The sequence below is a fragment of the Gavialis gangeticus genome, unplaced genomic scaffold, assembly GCF_001723915.1.
Source record: "Gavialis gangeticus isolate Ggan-Ray unplaced genomic scaffold, GavGan_comp1, whole genome shotgun sequence".
NCBI lineage: Eukaryota > Metazoa > Chordata > Crocodylia > Gavialidae > Gavialis > Gavialis gangeticus.
This window is the reverse complement of record NW_017729022.1, coordinates 37,960,597-37,984,090: the sequence shown is the minus strand read 5'-3', so window position 1 is coordinate 37,984,090 and position 23,494 is coordinate 37,960,597. Positions and strand designations below refer to the sequence as shown.

The 23,494-nt window shown below is 40.5% G+C and overlaps 1 protein-coding gene and 1 non-coding gene across 5 annotated transcripts in view; one reads left to right on the top strand and one right to left on the bottom strand.

The window, feature by feature from the left end:
• The window catches only part of PPFIA2 (PTPRF interacting protein alpha 2), an 854,871-nt gene that overhangs the window by 643,723 nt on the left and 187,654 nt on the right, over window positions 1–23,494 (top strand). For all 4 annotated transcript variants that reach the window (XM_019514802.1, XM_019514801.1, XM_019514804.1 and 1 more), the window contains 3 exons: window positions 2,703–2,924; window positions 18,110–18,256; window positions 22,800–22,934. In XM_019514802.1, the coding sequence (XP_019370347.1) occupies window positions 2,703–2,924; window positions 18,110–18,256; window positions 22,800–22,934 (504 nt within the window). The remainder of the gene's footprint in view (window positions 1–2,702; window positions 2,925–18,109; window positions 18,257–22,799; window positions 22,935–23,494) is intronic.
• On the bottom strand, window positions 20,574–20,647 carry TRNAT-AGU. Its single transcript has one exon. It is a non-coding gene; the product is annotated as a tRNA-Thr (tRNA).

The following is a 23,494-nucleotide window of genomic DNA, read 5'->3' as shown; positions in this document are numbered from 1 at the left end:
AGCCAATTCATTGTTGCACAGTGAAATAAAATCTGAAATTATGTGGAAGTGTCAATATTAGCTGTAGTTATACAGCTGCTTACAGACCATCTAGCTATGTAAAGAGAAATAGGATGTAGTCCTAAGCCATCTATTAGAAAGTGTTTAGATCCTTCACTTGTTTGTATGAGTGTGTTTTTTTTCAATTATTGTAACTACTTAAAGAATAAAGATGGTAATATTTTCTTTTTATTTTTGATAAAATGATAAATGAGCATATTTTAGAAATAAAAAGTATTGTTTCTGAAATAATAAAATTTAGGTCATATATGGCAAATGACTAGATCATGTTAATTTTTCATATTTGAGATTTGAACTTAATTATAATTTAGCTTCCGTTCATACTCCACCATGTAAAGAATGAGAAGGCAAGGTAAACATCCTAAAGTTTGTCCATCTGTTTATGGCTTATACCACCTGTCATAATTTCTAAAATTGCTGTATGAAACTAAAACCACAAAAGTAACGTTACAGTAATCATGAGCAAAAAAGATTTGCATAAAATTAATGAGTTGGAACAAAATGTGGTATGATATATTTTATGGTGGCTGAGCAGTATTTTATTATCCTATGCATTTGTAGCATGTGCAATATTCTGACGGACAAAATTAAATGAAAATAATATTTTCAAGGGGCACAATAATTGTTATACAGTAGTATCACAAAAGTAGATCAATTATGTTTTGGTAATTAACACTCAGTTTCAGCATAAGATAATTAGCTAGTATACAGAAACTAATTTTGGAGCTGAGCTTTTCAATCTAATGAATCTCTAGTGTAAAATAATCTTATTCAGTGATCTGAGAAATGCAGGTGAGTTGGAACAACTATATGGTCTGGGTTCATTTTATAGCTGAGTTAGGAAAGGATGTAATTAAAGTCCATTAATAAAGTAACATTCTTTGAATTGGTAAGTACACTCTTATGTAGGGTACTTATATACTGATGATGATAACACAGATGTACTAACGGGAGAAAGTACGGTTCCGTCCACGCAGACATACACCTTGTATGCAGTGATGTACTTCTGGCTTTTCAGTGGTGGGCAAATACTCCTAAGGTTCAAGATCCCTGAGCTCCACTCTGAAAGCACTGGGCAGTATAAAGTGGCAGCTGTAGCACTGTATTCTTGCAACCTGTCATCAGCTCCCAGCTTTCCACAATCTGTTTGTCTCCCCTACTTCCCTTTGTGGTGAAACACAGCAACCAGCATGTGGTTTTCCCGCCATATAAATGGAGTCTCATTTCTTTTGTGCATTGTGTGTATTTCCAAAAGGCCAGTTGTCTTGATAACTTGCATATTTGCAGGCTGTTATGGATTCACCAAAGGATTTCGGGTGCATGCTAATGAATCTTAGCCATGTGCTCTGGCTGGCCACACAAAGGGTAGTGAGTCAGAGAAAAAAAAAAAGAGTGGGGGGAGAAGACCCAGGCAAAATTTTTTCAAGCAGAATCGGTGATATTGAATATTATACAAACAGGTGGTGTTTTCAACAGTTAGTTTGGAATAACTATAATTCTTTAAACGGGATGCAATTATACTAGTATAAAGTTAAACTTTTTTTTCTTCATCTAGATGTAAGATTGGTCTGTACTTAAACATTGTACTGCTTTAATTTTATTACTTTAGTTTTTGGAATGAAGAACACTTGTATTGTCATTTATACCCATAAATTCAGGTGTGAGCACTAGTAAGCATTAAGTGTACTAGTAAAAATTATTATTTTTATATAGTTGTAAATGCCTCCATCTAACTACTAAGGTAAAGCAGGACACACACCAACCAAGGTAGTTAAACTGACAAAAGAACAAACACAAAACTTCACTATGGCTTAGTTTATACCAGAAAAGATTGCCTATCTCACTATATACAAATAGATCTTTACTTATACCACCAAGCCTTTTTGCTGTAGCTAGATCTTATACAAACAAAGCAGTACTTTATACTAGGATAGCTTATACTGGTTCTCCAAACAAAATAAACTAGACATAAACTAGACTAGCAAGACACTCTTCTGCTGTTGTAGCTGAATTTACAATAACGATTTTGCCAGAATAAAGGCACTGTAAAAATTGTCCTCCCACATCATATCTGTAATGGTGAAAGTTCTTAGCGCAGACCTGGTCTGTGTAGAGACCAGGTCTTACTGATTTGTAAGCATTTGCTTTTCATTCAGAGTTACTGGGTATGTACATTGTGAATGACTATGAATAGGAGTTGAGTATGTTTGGATGGTATTCTTACTTTAGTTAAGGCATGTGAATAAAGGTTGGTATAATTGGTGGAGATTGGTCTTGACTTTCAGGAACTGTGTTTGTAGGATTTGCACTGGAGTCATAGGACTAAACTAATGACATTTTGTTTTTGTTTGGGGGATTAAGTATTAGCTTTAAATATGAATATCTGTTTCTGTTTTTAGCGTTAGGTTTTTATAACTGGAATTTCCTTCACCTGTCTTTTATGGACAGGTTATTTTATTTATTAGAATATTGGGTGCATTCTGTTGTTTATTAGCATAGCTGGTTTTCATTTTATTTTTTACTGGAAAATACTTGTAATATTTTGTAATTTAATTGCTACTCATACTTGTTTAAAAAATACTCTAGACATATTCTGAGCTAATGATAATTAATGGAAAATACTGTTATTTCTCTCCTGACAGCGCCTATCAAATGGCTCCATAGATTCAAATGATGAAGCCAGTCAAGTGGTGGAACTACAGGAACTGCTTGAAAAGCAAAACTATGAAATGGCACAAATGAAAGAGCGTTTGGCTGCACTGTCTTCCCGAGTTGGAGAGGTAGAGCAGGAAGCAGAGACTGCTAGGAAGGAGCTTATTAAAACAGAAGAAATGAACAGTAAATATCAGAGGGACATCAGAGAGGTAAGATGTTCACTACAGTCTATAACCTCACACTTCTTAACAGTTATAGCCATGATATTTTATAACAATTAGTTCTTATTCAGTTTCCATTGAATTTGGTTCATAAATTTAATTCCAAAAAGTTCACTTAATGTGACAAGTTCATCTACCTAAAAATAGACAAAAACTATAAATAGAGTTTTTTGGTTTACATATGCTTGATTTCTGTAAATAAACTCCTGACAGTTAAGGGAGTGAAATGAGGAAGGGGTTAGTTGTTTCTAAGTGGACACCTTCCTTTGGCTGGCTGGAGCTATAAATAATGAACTGTTGAACCATACTGCCACCTAACACATTAACTTTCAGCCTCTTTCTTAATAAATAATTCTGCCTCTGAATTTTGTGCTAAATTGTAGCATAGTATTATTAATTTATGAGAGCAGCTTTCCATGTTACAGATATCCATACTAAATCAGATACATAAAAGCAAGAATCCACACACACAAGTTGGGGACTCATTTGTATAGGTGCATCTGGCTGCTACAACTTTACTGGGTGAACTGAAACACAGTACATATATAATTTAATTATTTTTCACAATAAATATAGCCTTTCCTATAGAACTCTGTTTTTTCCAAGACCTATACTTGGAGATTTATGCACAGTGTTTAGGTACTCTGCTATCTTTATGGTGCGAGATGCCGAAGAGCTAACTTGCAATACTGGGATGTGTCACACTTGTGGGTTGCCATTTCATTTTGAAACAACTAAAGAGAAACTTTGAAGTACCATGTTAAAACATATCTGTCATTTCAGAGTAATAAAGAAGCTGTTGACTTGCTGCGTTATCCTTTTGATTGAATTGTATATGGTTGGGCCAAATCCTGAACTATTCATTCATTTTTACTCAGCTCCTATTCAGTCTTAAATCCTTTTTGTGTCAAGAGGGAATTTTGGCTGAGTAAGAACTAAGTAAAATATACAAAGTATAGAACTTGTCCACTTGGTCCCAAGTTCTCTGTTGACAGTCTGATTTGCTTTCATACAGATTTTGACAGTATGACGTGTCAGTAGTTGAAGCTTGAGGTAGATTGTCAGTCTACCTAGAAAATTTGTGATTAACATCATACTCCATGAGTAGATCCAGAAAGTAGCTGTAATTTTATAAATTTTGTCATATTCTCTACTGATGAAACTGCATAATGCTTTACTGATTGAGCTGCACACTGCATTTCATTTTCCCAGTAGGTGGTATAGAATGAAGTTAGCAGGAATTAGGAGCCCAATTTTAATCTGTCCTCTACTAATGGGCCCTGCAAAGTGTGGAGGCATATCTATGTGAGGTTACAAAATCCTGTATTCATCAGCCAGCCAGAATGTAAATGCAGAGATGACCGTTAGTTCTTGAAAATATGGGAGTTTTGTGAATAGAAAAGGATACACCTGTATATTGTTTCAGTACTGGCCAAAAATTTATGCCAGAATGAATACACCTTCCTCTGTGTAACATGCTCTAAACCTGCAGTGGATAAACTATTACATTTTTTTTAAACATACAGAAAATATTGATGTTTACCTTGCCAGCTCCGTGAAAACATCAGACTAGATGAAGAAATAAATACAATAAATATAAGGAAACTCAGATTGTTATTCATAACGCATACAATTTCTTAGGAAAAACTGTAACATCATGGCCTGAGGCACACTGCTGGATCAGTAGAATTAAAATGTTTTCTAAAAGTTCAGCATCTGAAGCTTTTGAAACAGTGATCAAACCAAATCAATCAGTAATGCAAATAGTAATTCAATCTCTGAAAGAAATAATACAGCCTGAACAGTAACCCAGTGTACAAGAACAACTCAGTAGCTTAAGAGTAGTTCCTCACTTACTTTCCTGTCTCCCTAGTTATTTCCCTTTACTGTTATCTAATTTCTTAAGCTATCAGGGCAAGAAAGTGGTGCCAACTAGAAATTAGAGTGGCTAATGATGAGCTAAGTCATTTCAGTTTGGTTATTCACTCTACCAGTGACTCACTGTGTAACCTTAAATAAGTCACTTTTCCAGAAATGTGACTTAAAAGGTTATGTCTACTTAATTAGCTCCCTTGGGTTTTGCAAGATACAGCTTCAACACAGCCACAAGATCGGATATGGATACGATTGAGAACCCATTTCCAATTAAAGGTTGGCCCTTCCAAATGTTCTGAAATCCAGATGTGTACTCATATTGCCCTGAAGTCTGATGTGCTGCATAGATGTGCAAGTTAAGAATTAACATTCCGTATCTGAGGATAGCTAAGTAAGGGGTTCCAGAGGCATACCTCCCTGAAGGGGATAAAAGGGATCTTATTGCAAGCTGATGGACTCTCCTCTCCCTCTGCCTGAAGAAGGGTGTTTGCAACCACTTTTAGGTAGAAGTGCATCAAAAAAGGCAGGGACTTGAAAGCGGGGGGAGGGGGAAGAATTGCATCATGTTTAAGGTAAGTGAATACTTCCTGGCAAAGTAGGTTGTATTCCTGACTCTATCAGCAAGTTCTATGCAATGCTGAGCAAGTCAGTTAGCCCAATTTTTTCAATTTTGGTCAGTAACAGTTTCTCCCTTGCTTTCTAAATAAGACCTTAGGGGCCAGATTTGCAGAAGTGCTGAGCATGCACAGATTCAGGCAAGTTAAAGTTATGTTTTCCATGTATAAATTGCTATATGAAAGCTAAGTACAGTGACATCCCAGGCACTGCAATTTGTGCATACTTTTTGACAATTTTGTCTTTGCTATCTGTATATTAGTTCTCCTTGTGTAGAGAAGGAATTATAACACTGCTTCATTTCATAGGAGCATCCTGGAGATCAATTCATTTTAATTTTCTGAAGCACTTGGTTACTACAATGATAGCACCAGAGAAAAACCCAGGAATAAATTAATAATTCTGTATTCAGTACAAATCTGAACTGATGTGTGGTAAACAAGACCTGGGGACCCACTGAATGATGACAATAAAACAAAATACTAAATAGCTGCTCATTAAGTGAGCACTATCCATTTTGTGTATTTAATGAGCTAGGGATCTAGTGGGAGGAACAATGTAGTACATAATTGTGTCATTAAGACTGTATCATAATGTTTACATGCAAGAAAGGTAAATGGAGGTTAAACAGGTTACCTCATTTGGACATTTTCCTGATTTTTTGGAGTGCTTAATTTGCACCTTTATGATGTTTTACTGTAGGGTCTACTCATATAATTCTTCTAGAGGTTATCCTTTGGGTTATGATATAAGTAATAATATATTGTATTAAACCGCTCTTGCCAGAGATTATAACAGCCTCCACCTAGCCCATTTTGGAGCCAGTTCTCCATTCTCATCCTGTGAGTCATCTTCAGTAGAGTTGATCATGCTTTTCTCGAAATCTTGTTCTCTCTCTGAATATGCCCTCCCACAATTCTCCTATTACATCTCTAATTGCTTCTTGACTACATCCTTCAGATGATTTTTGTCATCATCTCTCCAACTTTCACAGGCTTTATCCCTTCTATTTTTTTCTCTTTTCCCTCTACAACTTACTTGTAAGTAATCTATCCACAAACATTTCTATGTTGCTGGTTCACAAATCTATCTATCTGTTCCAGACCTCTGTCTTTCTGTCCAAACTGAACCTTCAGCCAGGTTCTCTGACATCTTTCTGTGGGTACGCAGCCATCACTGGAAAACCAACATAGAACAGAACTATTGATATTTTTCCCAAAGTGATTTACTTCACTTCATTTCTTGATCACCATGGCCCACAATACTACCCTGCCTGTCCTGCACACCCATCAGGCTGGTGTCATTTTCAACTTGAATGTCTTTTAGATCCTAACATCCTGGTTACATATCATTCTTGCAGATTATTTCCATGTAACATTTCAAAGATATGGGCTTTCCTATCCACTCACTCAGGTAAGCTCTGGTCTAGGCTCTCATTATCTCATGTTTTATTACTATAACATACATTTCCCTGACCTTAAGAACTACAATTTTGGTCAAATAATAATAATAATAAACTCTGAAGGAAAAATTGCATTTCTATTCTTTTACTATGTCATCTTTTCTGTTTGCCTCCTTCCACTGGCTCCCCATGCACTCTTATATTGGACTTTTGGTGTGTGTTCTCTCTTTCATTGCTCTATTCCTTAGCTACAATTCACCTGTGTCACTGTTGAAATGTAGACTTCTGGATCTATGCCATCCCTGATGCTTACCTCTGTTGCTCACCATCTGGACTGTCACACAAGCTTCTTAGTGCTTACTCCTGTGTTGCTCCCTGTGCTTGGAAGGAGAACCCATAAGAACTCATTATCCTCTTTCAAAGCTGTCCTTTAGCTTTCTACTTTTTCATGCTGACTAATATTTTCTCAATGTTTCTACTGTCTGGTGACCTATCCATATATTGTCTTTTGTTTCATACACTTAGATTATAAACTCTTTAGGGCAGAGACTGTCTTATTTTTCTATGTTTACACGGTGCCTTCTGTAATCAGGTCTGTGTCCATGGCAAGGGCCCCTAAGGATTACGATACAGTACAAAGTAATTGTAATACAAGTAAGAAATAGTATTAAGGAATACAAAACACAATCACAGTCCAAATAAGAAATTTATTTTTTTAAATCTCTCTCTGTTTGGGAGGTTTTGTTGGAAAATCTTGAATTTCATGTTAGCAAATTTAGTATTAATATAATTTAGTTATGAGACAGGTGTGGTTTGTCACATTTTCCTATTCACTGTAAATAAGAGGGTTTTTTTTTTAGTATGTCCAGTCAACTTGTAACAAAAAAAACACTTGAACTTTATTTTTGGTTGTTTGTTTAATCCTTAGCCTCCAACATATAATTAGGTCTTTTATCTGAATATGATTGATTCTTTCTTCTCTTTCTTCTTTTTCTCATTATTTTGTTTTCTGAATGTCTATAGATTACTATTTTAGCATTCACAGAGAATGGAGAGGGAAGAGCTGTTTCTTTGACTTGTGAATACATAGAATATTTATAGAAGTTTCACCTCCAATTTGAAAGAAGTCATTTTATGTGAATCAAACAATGTAATGGAAAAAAAGAGGGGTGGGGGGAGGAGCATGAACTTCTCCTGGCTCTTCAGTGAACAATGTATTTGACTTTAAAAGAAAGAATTATTTTAGAAAAAATAAGATATGCAAAATTATTCCTCTCTCCTAGTGGTTCCCCCTTCAACACGACCCTTCTCCTACCCTTTCTGATGTTTGCACCCCTCATCATGGGATAGGGAAAAACTCTCTTGATAGGCTTGCCTGTACTTTGGCCCAATAATTTAAGTGCCTCTGTTGTGTCTTTAGTAGAGTAGCATGAACATGGAAGCACCTGTTGACAGGCAGCATTCAGCTGAACCTGCAGAAACATTTCTTTCAACAGTACCTTCTTTCTCCCTGTAGGGTTTCTCTTCTAGTAATACAAACAATGCCATCAGAAATCTTGAATTGTTCTACCAAAAGCCATGATAAATTAGATATTAGAATACTTAATATTTTCCTTTTATTTGCCTTCCTGAGTTTTTTCGATCTTTAGGATACATATTGTCATGCTGTTCTCAGAAGGCAAAAGGGCTAGAACTTTTTTTTCTTAAACCAATATTCTCCTGTACGTACATATCTTCTGTAGCTGGAACTTAAGGAAAACATCACCTATCACAAGGCTCACAATAAAATCCCAGGGACTGGTAGCACTGCAAGCCTTCTCCCCTCACTACATTGCCCTCAGAAGCTTGTTTTTTCTCCCCAAGATATTCCTGACAAACAAAATATCCCTGTAGTTTCTCTCCAGAAGCTACTGGAGTTTGAGATTGTCAGACATTTTAGTTTCCTCTCCTTTCTGTTCAGTTTGGGGATGAAGATAGCTCAGTGAAGAAGATTCTACTTTGAATGTGGCAGCAGCTGAATATGAGCTGTTGGCTCCTCTTGATTTTGGAGAAGTATGGGAAAACACTCATATGCACATGTGCTCCTGTGCACAACCCACAGAAATTACATCTCTTTATACCACCCAACTAGATGTTTTCCTAATACACTTTTCTGCTCCTTGGCAATTAAGTTACACCACCAACCTAACAAATTAACAGATTTTTAATTTACAGTGTCATTCCCATTCCTGCTGAATTGTGCTTTATTTCACTTGCTGAATAGCTTTCAAGGTGAACTTGTCAAATGTATTTGTTTTTTTTAAACGTATTTGGTTGGATTTATTCTATGTATGTTAGGTACCTTTGATTTAATGGGGCACAAGGGATGTTTCATGTCCTGTCAGTTCTTAGCAGAGTCCTGCTTGCTTCGTTCATTCAGTCCCTGTCTCTCCTTATTCCAAGACCTTGGCTTTACTGTATATTTCACTTTTTTTCCTGTTCTGGGAGCAAGTGGTTTTCTCAGATGCTACAGTTCAGGTTAGAGTTGTGTGAAATGTTCAAAGCAGGCTTCATATATGATGAGATTAAAGCTAGCATTTGAGGATTACTACAAATGAAAACCTCTCACTTTTCTCAAACACAAGCAAGCCAGCAAACACTGATGCCTGTGACTTAAGGTAGACATCTGGATTCTTAAGGCTCAGGAATGCCCTCTGCTCCCTCTTTTATGTCTTTGGGTATATGCTACCCAGTCCTCTGGCTTCATGTCCCTCCCATATTTCCTTGTTTGTGGAAAGTATCACCCAAAAGTATTATTTTCCATGCCTAAGAAATTCTTTAAGGGAGCCCCTTCTATAGAATCTTCCCCATTCAATCTTGACATTATCTCTTCATGAATACTGTAATGTATTATTTCGTTTATGTTGCAATAGCTTCTAGATGCCTTTCCAGGTCAGAGCTCCTTGATAGTTCATGTTCCTAAAAGCTCACAGTAATTGTTCACCCATATATGAGACAGCAGCAAGCAACCTATTTCCAGTACCAAATATTAGCTTTCCAGACTAAATGGATGTGGGAGTCTCCCTTCATCATGAGCATGTGATTGAAAAACTGACAGTTTTGCATGTCTCATGAAGATACTGGAAGAAACAAGGGCTGGAGGATAGGATGCCATAGTAAAAAGCCTGAGCAAACAGAAGAAGAGACGAAATAATTAATGACTAGACACCAAGTAGGATAAAAGAGAAAACAAAAGACAAGATAAAGAAAGAATGAAAGAGAGGAGAGCAAAATAATTGTACCAACACCAGGTTTGCATAACCAGAGACTCACTATTAAAAACAGCAGGCAGACTTGTCAGGAGGGAAAACCCAGAAAACAAAAAGGTACACTATCCACTAGGAACAGACACGTGTTATAGACCCGATGACATTGAAGAGGATCCCATTGGGCTTGGCTAAAAATCTATTGTTCATGATGGAACAAAAAATGTGTTTGGATACTCATTGATATAGAAAGAGGCTAGAGAAGATGCTTAAAGTAGAAGATTACATGGTTTCCAGTGGGATTCTTCCTGTCGCAAGACATGAAGGGTAAAGGCAGGACAAGATTACAAAGAGCAACAGATCTCTGAAACTAATGTTGTCGGGGTTCCTTGGAGATGTTTAACCATTGCCAGTAGAGATAGAAAGTTTTATTAAGGGACAGGCTCCAATTTAGTAAGGAGGAATAGACTTCTGGGATCAAGGCTGGCACAACTGATAAGAGTTTAACTGGGAACATGGGGGAGATGATTGGGCAAAACCAATAAAACCTCCAGGAATAAATCTAAAAATCAGTGGAGAACTGACTGATTGAAAATGTATAAATGGAGAAAGGAAAACAAGAAAACAGAAAGAATAAAGAAAGCAGTAACAATTATGAAAACAGAAGACCAGCAAATATTTTAGCCAGTAAATTGGTTGTACCTATCTCAAATGTGATGTCAAATCAGGCCAGACCCAAAAAAACTGAGGACTCCAATTTTGGGATTTGAAAACCAGACATTATAAGAATAAGAGATACTTGACTGAATAGTAGCCATGACTGTAATGAAAGTATTCAAGGACTTGCACTGTTTAGAAAGCTAGAAATGAGTAAAGGTGGTGGAATAGCAGTATGTATCAATGGAGTAAAGGTTGTGTTTTTATTCTGTATTGTTTTTACAAAGTGATAACACACACTAAACAGAATTGGAATGAAAAATCACATTAAGAAGGAACAATAAAAATTATATCATAGGGGTTGTTTTGGGCACTGGTGTATATCTCAGGTTCAAATTTTGATAAGAATTAGAGATCCTTATAACATTCTAGGACAAAATAGTAGTAGTGGAAATTGTTTATGCAAAGAGTTTGTGGGAGATTTTGGCTACCGACATATGGACTAGATAACAAATGTTATGACTGAGGGTGGAGCACAGATATTTCTGGATGATACAATGGCTAAATTTCTCTACATATAAGAAGATTGCAGATGTCTGAAAAGACAATTAAACTGTAAATGTGGTTTTATCATTTTGACAATGAAACTAAAATCTTGGTTTCCACAACCAAGAAAAGTTGGTTTTCCACTCTTTATAAAAGAACTGGTTGTGGAAAATAGTCTTGAATTAAACAATAATGAGCTGATTTAGTTAAATGCAAATCACAGGTAAGACAAGAATAGATTTATAACTAAAATTTTGGATTTCTAAAGGACAGACTTTGAAAACCTATGAACATTAGCTGGATATTGGAGCTCCTGAATTTAAATGATGAAGAGATTTGCAATTGCTTTACATCAAAAGTGTAAATGATATGTGGAGCTTGCACTTCTCAAGCAAGATGATAAAAATATTAGGGAAGGACTGAAGACATATGAGGGTGACTCTTATACTGTATAATAAGAGGAAGCAAAGAATCTACAACAGATGGAAATGGTCAGAGGTCAGATAGCACTGAAATAAGGGGAGAATGACAAAAGATTAGTTAATCTGGACTTTTCAGGAGAATTAAAGCAAACAGGAGAACAAAACAACAGAGCTAAGGGAAAGAAGATAGGGTAGAAAGCAAGGATAATCTCGGTACAGTCAAAGTACTAAATTAATACTCCACTTAAATCTTCACTGAGGATGAAGAGGTATAAGAGAATAATTCTAGAATACATGAGGAAATTTATCTTATTTAAAATGGGAACAAAACAGAAATTACGTATTGCAATGAAATTAGAGCCTCCAGATAATCTGCAATGCAGAATATAGAAATAACTGGCACATGAAATAGCAACTTGTGTAGAATAGATCTTCAGTGAATTTGTCAACTGGGAAATAATACTTTAAGGGTGTGTCTACACACGCAAATACGACTAAATGTAATGTTCATTAAGCTAATGTGCATTAAGCAATTTTTGGCAGGTGTCTACAAGTGCAGGGACTTGGAACTAAAGTTAGTCCCAAGTCCCTCCAGTCCTGCCATGTTCCCTTGTGGCAACTGGGGGAGCTCCAGCCTGCGGCCACATGGCTGCCAGCATTTCGTATCTATGTTGCAGCCAGAGCCTGCTACCACCTCTTGGCAGCCATCACCCTTCCCTTCCCACAAGCCATGTGCCCAGAACAGGGGCAGCACTTGCCAGCTTTCTCTTTGCCCACTCTTCCCCCCTGCACCAGGGCTACTCCAGCTGCTTCCCCTGCCCTTACCAGTGATACCCAGCACCCCACTGGTCCAGCCCGGCCTCTGCCAGTGATGACCAGTACCCCATGCTCCTGCTGGCCCTGAGGGACCCAGCAGCCCCTCCCCCCAGGCCTCAAGACAGCTGCACACCTGCCAGCAGGGGCCAGGTGACTGGGTGCAGAAGGCCATGCCCAACTCCCTCCTTTGGCACTCCCCTCTCCAGCCCATCTGCCCTGCTGCCCACACACTCCCTACCCCCTGCCCACCCCCAGCATCGCTCTCAGGACATGCAAATGGGTGAAACAAAAAAATGTTATTTCCCTCACAACTCCCATCCCTATCCCTCCCCACTCAACAAACAGAGCCCCCTCGCCCCTACATCCTCAGCGCACAGAGCCCCCTCCCACCCCAAAAAACAAAGCCCCTCCACCACCCTCCAACAATAAAAAACCTGCTTTCCAATGTGCAAGCTATATACAAGAGTCTCACAGTCTTTTATTGCCCCAGAGTGGGGGGCCATAGGATAGGAGCACCTAGGGGGCAGAGCCTGGAAAACAGGCAGCCAGCACCCCAGCCTCAGGCCATTCCCCTGCAAGTACGAGGGCTGTGGTGACCATGGCAGCTGTTGGGTTTGTCCCTGAGTGACAGAAGCTGGAGCTTCTCTAGGGCAGGCAGCTCTCCCTCTGGCTGCCTGGGAGCCAGCCCCTACCTGTGCCACCACTGTGCTCTGAGTAAGCCCCTGCTGCATGTGCCCTGGGAAGTACACAATGAGCTGTTTGTGCAGGCTGAGGGGTGCCCGAATAACTACACCCTGCTGCTGATGGTCCTCTTGGTGCCCAGGACACACCAGAGGAGAGGGGGCAGCGGCTGGGGCTGGGGTGGAGTCTGGGAGGGCCCTCCCCCCAGTGCAGAACTTACCACGTGGTCAGGGCTGGTGAGGCTGATGGCTCAGTGTGGGCCTCCCCATCAGAGACGGCATCTGGGTGTGCCTGGTGTCCATGGCCTGTGGTGTGTGGCGAGCCAGGAACCATCCCCAAGGAGGAGCTGGCACTGCTAGCAGCTGGTCATGGCATGGCCAGATGCTCCTCATGGTGGGGTCTGGGGTTGTGGTGTTGCTGCGGCAGTTGCTTGCCAGGGCTCCCTGGGCTGCTGCTGGGTACAGTAGCTGGGGAGGTGGGTGGGGTGGAGCACTGCATCTCCGAGAGTCCTGCCTCCAGTGACGGCTCATTGGAAGGGTCAAGGCAATGCAGGGGATCAGTCAGGCTGCCCCTGCTGATGACCACTGCAGGGGTGCAGCCTGGGTCCTGGAGTGCTAAAGTCTGGGTCAGCTGCTGCATGAAGAGCATGGTTTGATGGACACAACCAAACCAACAATTGTGGTCGGTCATGGCCACCCACTGTGCCTGCAAGGCCTTGACCTTTATGAGGCACTGCCAAGCCATCTGGAAGTGTCCTCTACGTGTGGGTGTTCGAGCACCCTCCCTGCACAAAGTGCCTCTGCACCTCCGCTTCACTCCAAAGGGCCACGAGGTCACCAATCTCCTCCCAGGTCCAGTTGGGGGTTGATGTGGATGGCACAAGTGAGTGCATGCAGGCAGGGCCAGGCCTCAATGGAGAAGATGACAAGGATATCATGTCCTGCACTGGCTCTCTGGGCCCCCACACAGCTGTACCTGTGTGACTGGCCCTAGATGGGGCTCAGGAACACTCATCAGTGGGACACAGCCAGGGACTGGGAGCTGCATGGCAGAGGCAAATGTACCACAACACCTACAAACACAGGAGACAGTGCTGGGGGTGAGCAGCACTAGGGACCAAGTACAGACTGCTGCCTGAGAGCCAGGCAGCAGCCCTGGGGAGATCTCAAGGCTGGGCAGGGTGTGCTGCAGCGTGCAGTCCTTTGCAACACTCACCTGTAACCAAGCATGAGCTCCAGCTATGGGACAGGACTGGCAGAGGCTGCCTATGTCCCAGTAGGGGCACACATGGCCTGCAGCTAGAGTGGCTGTCACATGCTGAATACATGTGATACCAAGGCGGGTGGAGTATTTTAATTAGAAAACTCCAGCAGACTTGATTAATCAAGTTGACTCTGACGTATTCTAATTAGAATGCATCAGAACTGGTAGTGCCTATGTTCAGAAAAGGGAGGGCAGGGAATAAGTGACAGAAGCAACTACAGAGCTGTTAGTTTGATTTTAATACTACATAAGGTTTTGGAACAGATATTGAAAGAGAATAATCAAGGACTTGAAGGTAAATATGAAATTGTGCAAAATGCAACATGGCTTTATCCAAGGCAGATTGTGTCAAACCAATCTAATATCCTTTTATGACAGCTTAAATGACTTCTTAGATAAGGGCAACACAGTGAACATAACCTGTGTAAACTTAAGCAAAGCATTTGCAACTGGGCCCCAGCTGGCAAAGATTGGGATAAGTGTAAGGCAGATGCGGAGTTGGATAAAAAGGAGACTAAAAGAAGTTATAGTGAAATGGAATCTAGGAGATTAGCAAGAAGCTACTAGTCATGTTCCACAAGTGTTGGTATGAGACTGATTGTGTAGAACAAGAGTGTCCAACTCATTCCATGCCCTGGGGCAGTTCTGGCTCTGTGGAGCTCCTTCACAGCCTGGAACATAAGGTGGCAGGGACAGTGGCAAGTGAGGCTGTATTGGCACAGCCCACACTCACCCTCTAGCCATGAATGGGCATGTTTACCAGAGCCCAGGTGCCCTAGATTCTGTAGCAGGCCACGCCCCAATGTGGTCATGTCCCCCGACTTCCACTAGCTGCTGATAGCCTCACAGGATGGATAAATTGGCTCTGGGGGCTGAATCTGGCCCACAGGCCATATGTTTGACACCGTTGCTGTAGAATTTTTCAGTAGTAATCTTGATGCAAAAACTAGATGTGGACCTATGAAATTTGTGAATAACACAAACTTAGTGGGTTTTGTTCATACAGAGAAGAATCAGAGTATGCAAAATCACATGCCCTGGGACTAATACCATGAATTTTTGCTCTAAACTGAGGGGTTGTCGATTGAAGACAAGAAGAAGAGAGGAGCATAGGTGTTTTGGTCAATGGTAGGGTGGACATAAGCCACTAGTGTCATGGGGCTATAAAAAAAGCTAATTGAATTCAAGAGTGTATTAGACAGGGTATTTTTTGTAAAGACAGGAAAGCGTTAGTGTGCAAGATCCTTTTAGAATATTGTGTAGAGTTCCAGTCACCTATGTTCAAAAAGATAAATTTAAATTAAGACAGATGCAGAAGACCACTAGGATGATTAGGAGACTAGAAAACCTATTTTAGAGCAGGAGATTAAAAGAGCTAGGCTTGCTTAGTTTAGGAAAATGATAGTTAAGAAGAGTTATAATTACTTTTTATAAATATATTTGGAAGGAAGGAAAAGAATCTCAGAAGAAAAGCTATGCAAGTCAAATGACAATGTTACAAGATCAAATGGCCAAAACTGGTCCATGAAAAACATTAGACTTGGAATTAGAGAAGTGAAATTTTTGAATGGGGGGAGGAGAGAAACATAAATGTCATCAAGATGGACCTTGATAACTTTAGTGATGTAATAATATAACCTAGGAATGTTTTGGGAATGCTAATCCATTATGCATAGGCAATGAGTACATGGGGACCTGAGGACTCTGGCCCCCCTTGGGAAGAGGCATAGGGTGATCACCCATCCCTAATTGGATAGGACAGTCCCAAAATGTTAACATCAAGTCCCCCCCACAGCAAAAATAAAGTCAGTGACTATGCCACCATGCGATATGTGACTTCAAGTGTTTGATATCCATATGGGAAAATTTGATCTCTGGGTGGGCTGTAGCACGTGGGGGAGGTGTATATTAATCTCATGGCTTCTATTGCTTTTCTGTTAGGGTGAGAAAATTTTTCCCCCTTGAATGTTTTTTTTTTTTTTTTTGGAGGGGCTTTTGGGGTTGTGTGAATTTTTAACTTTTTCCTTTTTTCCTCCAGACATTGGCTACAGCTTGAGGTTGGCAATCACCTGTGATGCTCCTAATTATTCAAAGTAACTTTTCAGGTGGATAGTGGGTCTTGATCATTCATTCAGGGTCAAACTGATTGCCAGATTAGGGATCCAGAAAGAATTTTTCCTCTAGGTCAGATTTGGAAGGATCATTGGGGAGTTTTTGGTGTCCTCTGTTGTTTGGGGCATTTTTCATTTCATGGCAGCATATGGGTATATCTTAACTAACATTTTCGCTGTCATTACAGTGACCAAAACATCCACAGTGTCCTTGCCTGTCTAGCTCTCTTCATATGGCATATAGTAGAAGATAGTAGAAGATCTTTTTATTATTATTGCAAGCCTTGTGGGTGTGGTGTGCAAGAGGCTCTTGAAAGACTGTTTGTGGGATCCTTTTGGAGAGATGATTATGAAACTAGAGAACTGGACTTGATGTCCCAAAAAGTTCTTTCCAGTCTTATGTTGTCAAGAAATTTTTAGTTTAATTTAATTTAATTTTAAATTAATTTAAAGTTTTAAATTAAATTAATTTAATTTCCAGTCTTATGTTGTCAAGAAATTTTTGTATATTAAGACTGTGATGCGTGTTTCTTGGTCCTTGTGCTCAATAATGCTTTGCTCGTTTGTTTCCTTTATCTTTTGCATGACTACGGTCATTTGTTAGGTTAAGGCTTCCTTCTTGTCCAAAGGGATGCTTCAGGAGGGAAGTACCGTTCCTTAGTATCTGTTCCCTGTAGAGATGAATGTAGGTATAGCTCAGCATTTTCTGTAGGAGTATGATAATGTAAGGGACGCTGAATTAGATCTTCATTCTTTTCCTGTTCTCTGGAAACATCAAAGGTGAAACCAATGAGTGGAAGATAAGAGTGTGGTGGTAGAAAAGATCTAACTGTGGGGCCTGAAGGGGCAACATATTTTTTTAAGCTTTGAGTTCATTCAGCACAAACTTCCATGTACATTTGCAAGCAGTTGCTCAACACATATCTTTATGAACTGAGTGGGATGCAGGGGAAGGAGGGAACCTGCAAGTCATTTACACACTCGTTGCATCTGAACTTAAGATCATGCAGCCCTGGTTTATCTAGGAAATCTGCATCTAGCAGATATTCTATCCTCTCTCCCACTATTTCAAAAGCTAGGTTGGATGACACTACTGTGAGTAGAAGAAAGTTTGGGTCCAAAATGTATTAAGCTAGTCAGTTCAGGACCTAAGTGCTTTTAGACTCCTGTTATTGTCCTTTATAGTTCCCTTTTTGAAACATATTGTTTACAGTATTGCATTGTGATATTTAGATTACTATATGACCTGTATTTTCTGATGTCTACAATTATTTATAAAGTAAACAAATTGCTATTAAACAGTTTGTAATATTTATCACATATATTAAAATGCTGAAAAGGTGAGAAATGTTCAATTTTCCCCTGAGTGCTGTATCAACTAATTTAACTATGTAGGTGGGTGGTTTTACATTCTGCTGTAAACATTTGTAATTTTTTTATATGAAGACCTATGAATCCAGAGGAAAAGAAACTTTCTTTACAAAATTCACACTAACTTTAAACTACATGGCATTTGAAATACATATTTTTTTCATTTTAGGCTATGGCACAAAAAGAAGATATGGAAGAAAGAATCACTACCCTTGAGAAGCGCTACCTCAGTGCACAGAGGGAATCCACCTCTATACATGACATGAATGATAAGCTGGAAAATGAACTGGCAAACAAGGAGGCCATCCTACGCCAGGTTCAGTATCTGCTTCACTGAAATGGCTCTGATCATGCAGAATAAAAGTTAGCACCGAGGAACCAAAAAAAAAAAAGAAAAAAGAGTACAGGAGTTATAGTAGGAGGTTTCTATTAAAGTAGGTTGAGCTTCTCATTCTGAATCAATGAACAAATCTGCCTAAAAGTAATTTGGGCAATTTAGTCTACATATTTCATATCAGTTGCTATAAACCTATTTAACAAAACCAATTTGCCCTCTCAACTTCATAAAGTAACTGCAGTCAGTTATGTTTTCAAGTGGCATCCTGCACTAGAAGGAGAAGATGCAGGATTTGGCAAAGTGGGGTGCAGGAGCATTCACCCAGCTTCAGGGGTGACTGCACCCCTGCTCCCAGCATCTTCCCCTGCTACCAACTCATGTGGCCACACTGTATGGTAGGAATCCCCCCACTTCCCCTCCATGCTCAGAGGCACATCTTCTCCCTTCCCTTTCCTCCCTTCCCCTGCAGCTGTTGCTGCTTTCCTTGCTGTCCAGGGGCAGAACATGCTTCACAGCTTCTCTTGCTCACTCCAGCCATGCTGCATGGGGGCTGGACTCAGCTGGAAACAGCAACAGTGGCAGTGGGCAGGGGGCATTCCCCCTCCCTGTATCTGCTTCCAGGGGACCAGGTAGGGTGGGGGAAACTTATCCATGCCCATCACTGCTGCTGCTGCTGCTGCTGCTGCTGCTGTTCCAAGCTGAGCCCAGCCCCCACACAGCCTAGATGAAGCAGGGAGGAGCAGTTCTGAAACTTCCCGTGTTCCCAGGACAGCAGGGAAAGCAGCAGCAGTCAGAGTCCAGGGGTGAAAAGAGGCAGGGATGGGCCTCTTCACACAGAAGGGAAGTATGGGATTCTCACCTGCTTTGGGGATTTAAAATTTCCCCAAAAGGCTCCTGCAATATAGTCCAGTCTGAAGAGGGTGTGCAGCGGTGCCACTGCATACCCTCTGCATCCACCCAGTGCATCTCAAGTGACATTACCTAGGCAAAAAGTGAAAGGTTTTTTCTTCCATATAGTGTTCACTTGGATACCATTAGTCACAAAATAGAAATAGAAATGGCATAATTAAAAATAAGAGACTACTCCCTCACGAAATGCTTGGTATTTGTGAAAAACAGGGTAAACTAAAATACTTTAATCAGACATGGATAGAAATTGTGTGAAGAGTCTCAGTATTAAAACAGCTCACAATGTTTATGCACAGCATATTATGTATTGCTTATAGGAGTATTGTAAAACCTGAGGTACAGAAATGGGGGAATGCAACATCCATCATTTAAAATTTGATACAGTCTTCAAATTCTAAAAATAAACATGCCTAATTAAATTCTTGATGGTTGTGAATTATATAGGAAGAGATGTTCTTTAGCAATTCAGCCAGGACACTGGAAATCAGTTCTCATTTTGTATTCCTAATTCTTTCACTGGTTCCATACAACCAGTAGTAAGACAGATGTATAATGCTGTAAAATTAGTGTAATTATACTTACTTTATAAAGGTGTGTGAGGCATTATTAGTTGCTATGTATTAATATGTTATGTCATCATCAGGTGTCACGGGGTGGGAAATGTTACATCCCTATTATGCAACGGGGCAAACATAGTTACTGAACAGTTAGGTCATTTCTTCTTAAAGTTGTATAATAGCTCAGACTTTTGGCCCTGATTCTCCTTTAGCCGCACTTACATGGTAAATTTACTGTGCCAGGCAGCCAAGGCCTTCAGATATTCTGCATTGCTCCACACAGGCTGCCTACAAAACTAGCAGTTTTGTTAGGATATCCACACTAATTAGCACTGCCACACAACAGTTCTAACTAGTTCATCTGAAACATTGCACCAGGCATGATTGAACTACTTCCAGTTTAGGTGGCAGCAGTGCAGAGCAGTGAGGTATGCTTGAAAATGCTGCTGTTTGGCATAGTAAGCATGCCTTATAGACACAGTCTTTGGGTGCACCAAGATGAGCACAAACATGCGGTATGTGTCGCCACAGACCCATCTGGTAGAAAAGATCTACCTGTGAGGCCAGAAGGGGTGAGAATTTTTTTTAAGTTTTGAGTTCCTTCAACACAACTTCCATGTAAATTTGCAAAGAGTTAATGTGGGGGGCAGAGCATCCTGGATGCCCCTTTACTAAGCACCCTGCAGGGGCTTCAGCAAGGCAGGCAGGGGGATCAAGCAGGACCCCTTTGAGACCTTGGCCCCAGGCAGGACTTGGACCTGGTGGGAGAGGAATGGCAATGCATAGAGTCAACCCCTGCCTTTCCAAAAGGAGAAGAACAGTAGACAAAGAGGCACTGCTGGGATTTGAACCCAGGATCTCCAGTTTACTAGACAGGCACTTTAACCAGCTAAGCCACAATGCCAGCCACAGGGCAGTCTGCCGTGCCACACATGCAGGTACTCCCCACACTGCTACTTTGCAGTGCTGGGGGGGCAGAAGGGTTGACCACAGGATTCCAGGGCCAGAAAACCCCAAGCCTAAAAACAGTGGGGGGCACATATGGTGGCATCATATGCCACCCAAAACCAGAGCCAGGCTCCATGCTGCAGGATCCCCATGGCTGCAGCTCCTGGAGGCCCCTGGGTCTGCAGGTAAGGCTGCTGGGGACAGCACAGTTGGTGGCCCCAGCCTCCCCTACCCCACCCAGGGTAACATGGTGCACACCAGAGAGTGTGTGACAGGCATTTCCTGAGAACACGTAGCAACAGCACACCTTATGCCGTTGCTGCTTGTCCCTGAGGAAGCACACATCTTTGCTCGTGGGGAGCCTGATGTTGTGAGCCTACCAGCCAGCTGTGTGCCTTAGAGCAGCCTCAGATATCATTTAACAAAGGCTTGGTCCAAAAATAAGTGGGTTCAGTGGCAATTTGCCCCTTCTTCCTATCTTTATCATTTCCAGCACATCTTTTTATTCTGGAATCAGCAAGGATGGATGACTTGGAGGCATTTTACATGCTCTATCAGGGTGGGGAGTGAGGAACAAGACAGGACTACTCACCTAGTTGTTATATAGGGGTGTGAGGCAACAGAAAATCTAGTCATATGCCTGACCATTGGGTAAAGTGAGTGGAGCTGACCGCTTTTCATTTGGTTAAACTGTATGGATTGAAAACTCCAATGAATATTTTGAAAATGTAGATTTGTTCTCCCCCAAGACACAGAAGAAGGGTAAAAAAGAAAATCTTTTGTTTCTGTCAGACATTTTTATAATGCTTTAGCACATACATTGTTTCCTAACTGCATCAGACTGTATTCAAATGATCATTTTCAGTGATCTGGAAGAAAGCATAAAATCATTGTGCTAAATGATTTTAGAATAACATTCTAACATTTTATGTGAGGCAAAAATGTGAGGGGCATATAATTTGGGGGGCAAGTCAGGGACACCAAGAAATCTGGATGGTTTGGCAAGATATACATATATGAAATGTGTTTTAATGCAGTGAAGTACAAAGTCACAGGGGCCCAAATTCAGCTCCCCTTTTGGCAAGTATGTAGCACTTACTCAGCTAACTTCACTGTGTCAGTGCCATTTTGAACATATTTTTAGATCCTGCTCCCTCTTCTTAACAACTTGCTCTGACAATTTTTTGTCTGCTAAAGTCCTGTTCCACCTAGTCAAATCCCTGTGAGGAAGAGAGGAGAGCAGATTTCCAAACTTTTAGCCCCAAAACTTTGTGGTTAGACCACTTGCCCAGGAGTGAGGGACCCAGGTTGTATTTCCCACTTACTCACATATGGTTTGAACCTACAACCCCACCTTCTAGCTTAGTGCCCTAATTGGCATGCCCTTAGCTTGCATTGCCAAGAGCAGACTCCACCCTTCCTGTCGAAGCTGGCCAATGGGCAATGACGAAAGGAAGATAATGTGAGGCTAGGGGAAACCCAAACCAGAGGATGTTTGGCTCAGTAATGAGAGCACTGCCCTGCAAGGAAGGTGTCTTGGGTTTGGCCCCTTCCTCCAGTAGGATAAAAGCTATCCCACTGCCATTTTCTCAAATGACACTTAGATGCAAAATGCAGAAATATCATCCGATGTTCCAGGCATCAGTTCCAACTATTTTGTGGCAGTTGTATCTATCTAAAATGTGTACTATTTCGTATTTTAGCTCCCTCTTAACTTTGCAATGAACTAGACTCAATAATTCTGTTTGTACTTTCCAAAATGGCTTTTACTGGCACCAGTACTTTGCTTTTTGCTTGGGTAAGCAGTACACAGATCATGGAAAAGGAGTGTTTGTTCATCTTTGTACTTTACAATTTGTAACTCCTTTTCTTAGCCTCAATAGGCCTCAAGTCCTTAGCCCTCAAATCAGGCATAGTAAATATAGCAGGCCTATACTCTTCCATACTTGGATTAATCCTTTTTTGCAGCAGCATAATAAGGTCTCTCAAGCTAGATACTACCTTTGCCTGTACCCAGTTCAACTGACCTTCTCAGAAAATTCTCTTAAGAACCATAACAAGTTTTTAATTCTGTTTTTATAATGTTTTTTTCCATCTCTGGGTTTTAGTTGGAAGAAAAAAACAGACAGCTGCAAGAACGTCTTGAGCTAGCTGAGCAGAAGCTTCAACAGACAATGCGGAAGGCTGAGACATTGCCGGAAGTAGAGGCTGAACTGGCTCAGAGAATAGCAGCATTGACAAAGGTACTGCACTGAGAAATAGGTTCACTTCAGAAGCATATATGGTTTAATTTTGATTTATTATTCCTCCTTTTGACAACAAGAGCAATAACAATAACAAAAAAGCAACATGGTTTCAACGTGATTTGGAAAAAATGCCCTGTGCTAATGTACTAGAAGCAAATGTTAAGTATATGACACAGTTATTATTTACCCATCTTACATTGGTGCGATTGGTGCAACTCAATACAACAATATTATGTAACCTGACTGTGTTTTCCCAGTGTTGGTGGGCAGACAAATTAACTACCCTTACTTACTTTAAAAGTCATTAGGGCCAGGTACAGACATTACACTTTTAATTATATGAATGATTGGAAACGAGTCTATACCCATAACAGAACAGAAGTTCTGCACGCAAAACTGGTCTATATCTGTAACAGAACAGAAGTTCAGCACGCATAGACTGGCTTAAAAATGGTGGAATGCAGTCTAAGACTTGCCCCCACAACCAAAGGGTGAAAGTGTGTTCTGTTTGCTACCTATCTAAACTACACCACTTACAGAAAACTGCGTAACTTAGA